We start from the raw sequence: 2,746 nt of genomic DNA, 5'->3' as shown, positions 1-2,746 counted from the left end.
GAAGCTAAAGTAACTGGTAGGGCAGATATAACACCTAAAATATATCTTTAAATCACTTCCCTTTCTCTTCAAATCATTATTTGAGCTCTACTTAGTCAAACCAGCTTTTCCAAAACAAAACTTCTGGAGTTTGTAGCTGTCCAAAGATAACAACTCTAAAAAAGGTCTCAAGATCCCATAAAAAACAATAAGTGAAATTCAAAAGTAATATGTTTGCAGAGGGATACTTCTAATATTGCACCTGTTGTACAACATCCTTTGCCTCTGCTGTCACAAAAACCAGCTTAGCTTTGTGCAGATGACACGACAAGGAAAAGCAGACCCAAGAGAGATTAAGAAAATACTCACAAACTTGAGCCAGAGATTAAGATAACGAGGATCTTTGTAGTATCGCTGCTGCTCATTGAGGGCTTTCACTGCCCTTTCCAAAACTGCTGCCAGATTTCCATCTTTCCCACCCTGGGGGAAGGTCTGCTCTGTCCACTTGATGTACCTACAGATGGAAGATATTCACAGGAAGTCAGTTCTGAATAAGTTTCTGTACAATCTAAGGGGATTTAGAAAAAAAAATAATAATTGAAATTAATACTGAAACACAACACATTATTCAAACACTATTATAGAATTTAACTTGGAATGAGTTTCTAAATTAGAATGCTTTTCCCTTGCTTTTCCAAGGATATCTGACCTTTCTACTTTTTTTTGGAAAAAAAAAGGGAAACTTACCGGTCCCACACATCCAGAGGGTCATCTCCTGAGTAAAATCGGATTTCTGATTCAAATTCTCTAAAAGATAAAATTATCCATCCAATAAGTACATGTGTATCACTGGAAATACATTTTCCACACTGTAAACTATTATAGCTAAAAGTACAACCGAATCTCCCTGGTGTTTGCTGTTTAAATGCTCCACTGCAAACCTGAAAGTTGCAGTCTGTACCACACAGCACCTACAGCGAGTAGTTCTAAACACCTGGAGTGTGACAGTAGCACAGACATCAGCTACTCAACCTCTTTTATGCCTTTTTTAACGCTTATGAGATTAGTACAGTTGAGTAAGACAGAGAAAAATGAGGAGGAGAAGGGAGGAATATAAGGGGAAAGGAGGTGTTATAACATCACCCACTGTTTTTTGAGCTGCACAGCGGTGTGGCTGGAGGAGTCCTGCTGAGCCAGCGCCTCCTGCAAGCTGGACATCACCCGCCCCTGCCTGAGGGGCTGCACGTTCTCCTTGCTCAGCTCCCACTCATCGCCGCACTCCTGGGACATGACCGCGGCTCCTTTAGCCCTGCGCTCACAACAACAACAACAACAACATCATCACGTGTTGGCAGGATACAGACCTGAAACTTCACAGGCCCGCCCTTCATCAGCCCATTCACGCCAAATTTACTGCGCAGTCAAAACACACCGTTTAGATGCCCAACTCTTAGAGGGACTTTGGGTTTTAATTCCCTTCCGTGGGAATTGCATGAAACGAAAGGCAATGTTAACAATGAAGAACCTCTGGCAGGCGACGTCTGCAGGGCAAGCCCTTCAGATGATGGCGATTCCCTTCCCGGGGATTCCCTTCCCTGCCCCGAGGCTCACACCCTCCGCCCGGGGGGAGCCTGAGCGGGGACCCGAGTTCATCCGAGTCCCTGTGGCTCTTCACCTGCGAGTAGCGCGAGAGCAATAATTCTCCGTTGTTCAGTGATTTTCTATCCGCCTTTACGATCTAAATTTCTATTTAAGGTAGTTGCGGAATAAGGCAAGTTTCTGAATGCTTTAGTTAAAGCAGTGGTAACGTAAGTATCCAGTTTCCCGACAAGAGATGCCGAACGAAGGTGCTCTGTAACCAGCTCCAGTTCAAGTAAAGTTCGAGCTCCAAACGACCACCAGAGACCATCGGGAAACCCCTCGGGCCGCCGCGGCCCCGCGCTCCCCTCAGCCCTCGGCCCCGCGCGCCCCTCACGGCCGCCTCGGCCGGAATCAGCCCACGGCCAGATTTTTCCAAAACTCGGTCCTTTTAATATCTAAAGAGATGCACAGTTCTGGGAAAAAAAAAAACTGCTGCAAAATCCCTGCGCTACCAGATGAACTACAGCACTCTGCCACAGAGCGCTGAGTGCGCGTACAAGACCGGTCAGAGTAACAGCACTGACCTAATGTTTTGCTCGATTAGCTGGGGACCTTGCGCTCTGTCAAGTTCTTCCCCGCGAATATCCCACTACGGTCCGCAGCCGTATTTTTCCCGACTCACTGTCCCCAACAAGTAATTTACAAAAGCAAAGCAGATTCTGTGAATGAGAGTTCAGAACTGAGGTCTCAGCCCGCAGCTCCGCGCGCCCCTCACGGCTCCGCGCGCCCCTCGGCCCCTCACGGCTCCGCGCGCCCCTCGGCCCCTCACGGCTCCGCGCGACCCTCAGCCCCTCATGGTCCCAACGCACCTCTCATCCCTCACGGCTCCGCGCACCCCTCGGCTCCTCAGCCCGCGTACCTCGCACCCTTCAGCCTCTCACGGCTCCGCGCACCTCTCGCCCCTCACAGCTCCCCGTACCCCTCAGCCTCTCGCAGCCCCGCGCGCCCCTCAGCCCCTCACGGCTCCGCGCGCGCCCCTCAGCCCCTCACGGCTCCGCGCGCGCCCCTCAGCCCCGCGCGCCCCTCAGCCCCTCACAGCCCCCACGCACCCCTCGGCGCCTCAGCCCGCGTACCTCGCACCCCTCAGCCCCTCTCGGCTCCGCGCACCCCTCACAGTCCCGGGCCC

The 2,746-nt window shown here is 51.1% G+C and overlaps 1 protein-coding gene across 1 annotated transcript; it reads right to left on the bottom strand.

Annotated features, from left to right (window-relative positions):
* Nucleotides 1-270: 270 nt before the first annotated feature.
* Nucleotides 271-2,740, bottom strand: LOC108510344 (mitotic checkpoint serine/threonine-protein kinase BUB1 beta-like). Its single transcript, XM_017840027.1, has 5 exons — nt 2,694-2,740; nt 1,127-1,288; nt 727-786; nt 349-493; nt 271-288 (listed from the first exon to the last, which is right to left on the bottom strand). The coding sequence occupies exons 2-5, from the start codon at nt 1,267-1,269 to the stop codon at nt 271-273; spliced, it is 366 nt and encodes a 121-aa protein (XP_017695516.1). The 5' UTR covers nt 1,270-1,288; nt 2,694-2,740.
* Between the last annotated feature and the right edge of the window lie 6 nt (nt 2,741-2,746).

Source organism: Lepidothrix coronata, unplaced genomic scaffold (assembly GCF_001604755.1).
Source record: "Lepidothrix coronata isolate B3197 unplaced genomic scaffold, Lepidothrix_coronata-1.0 Scaffold682, whole genome shotgun sequence".
NCBI lineage: Eukaryota > Metazoa > Chordata > Aves > Passeriformes > Pipridae > Lepidothrix > Lepidothrix coronata.
Note: the sequence above shows the minus strand (reverse complement) of the source record. Positions and strands in the feature narration are given on the sequence as shown.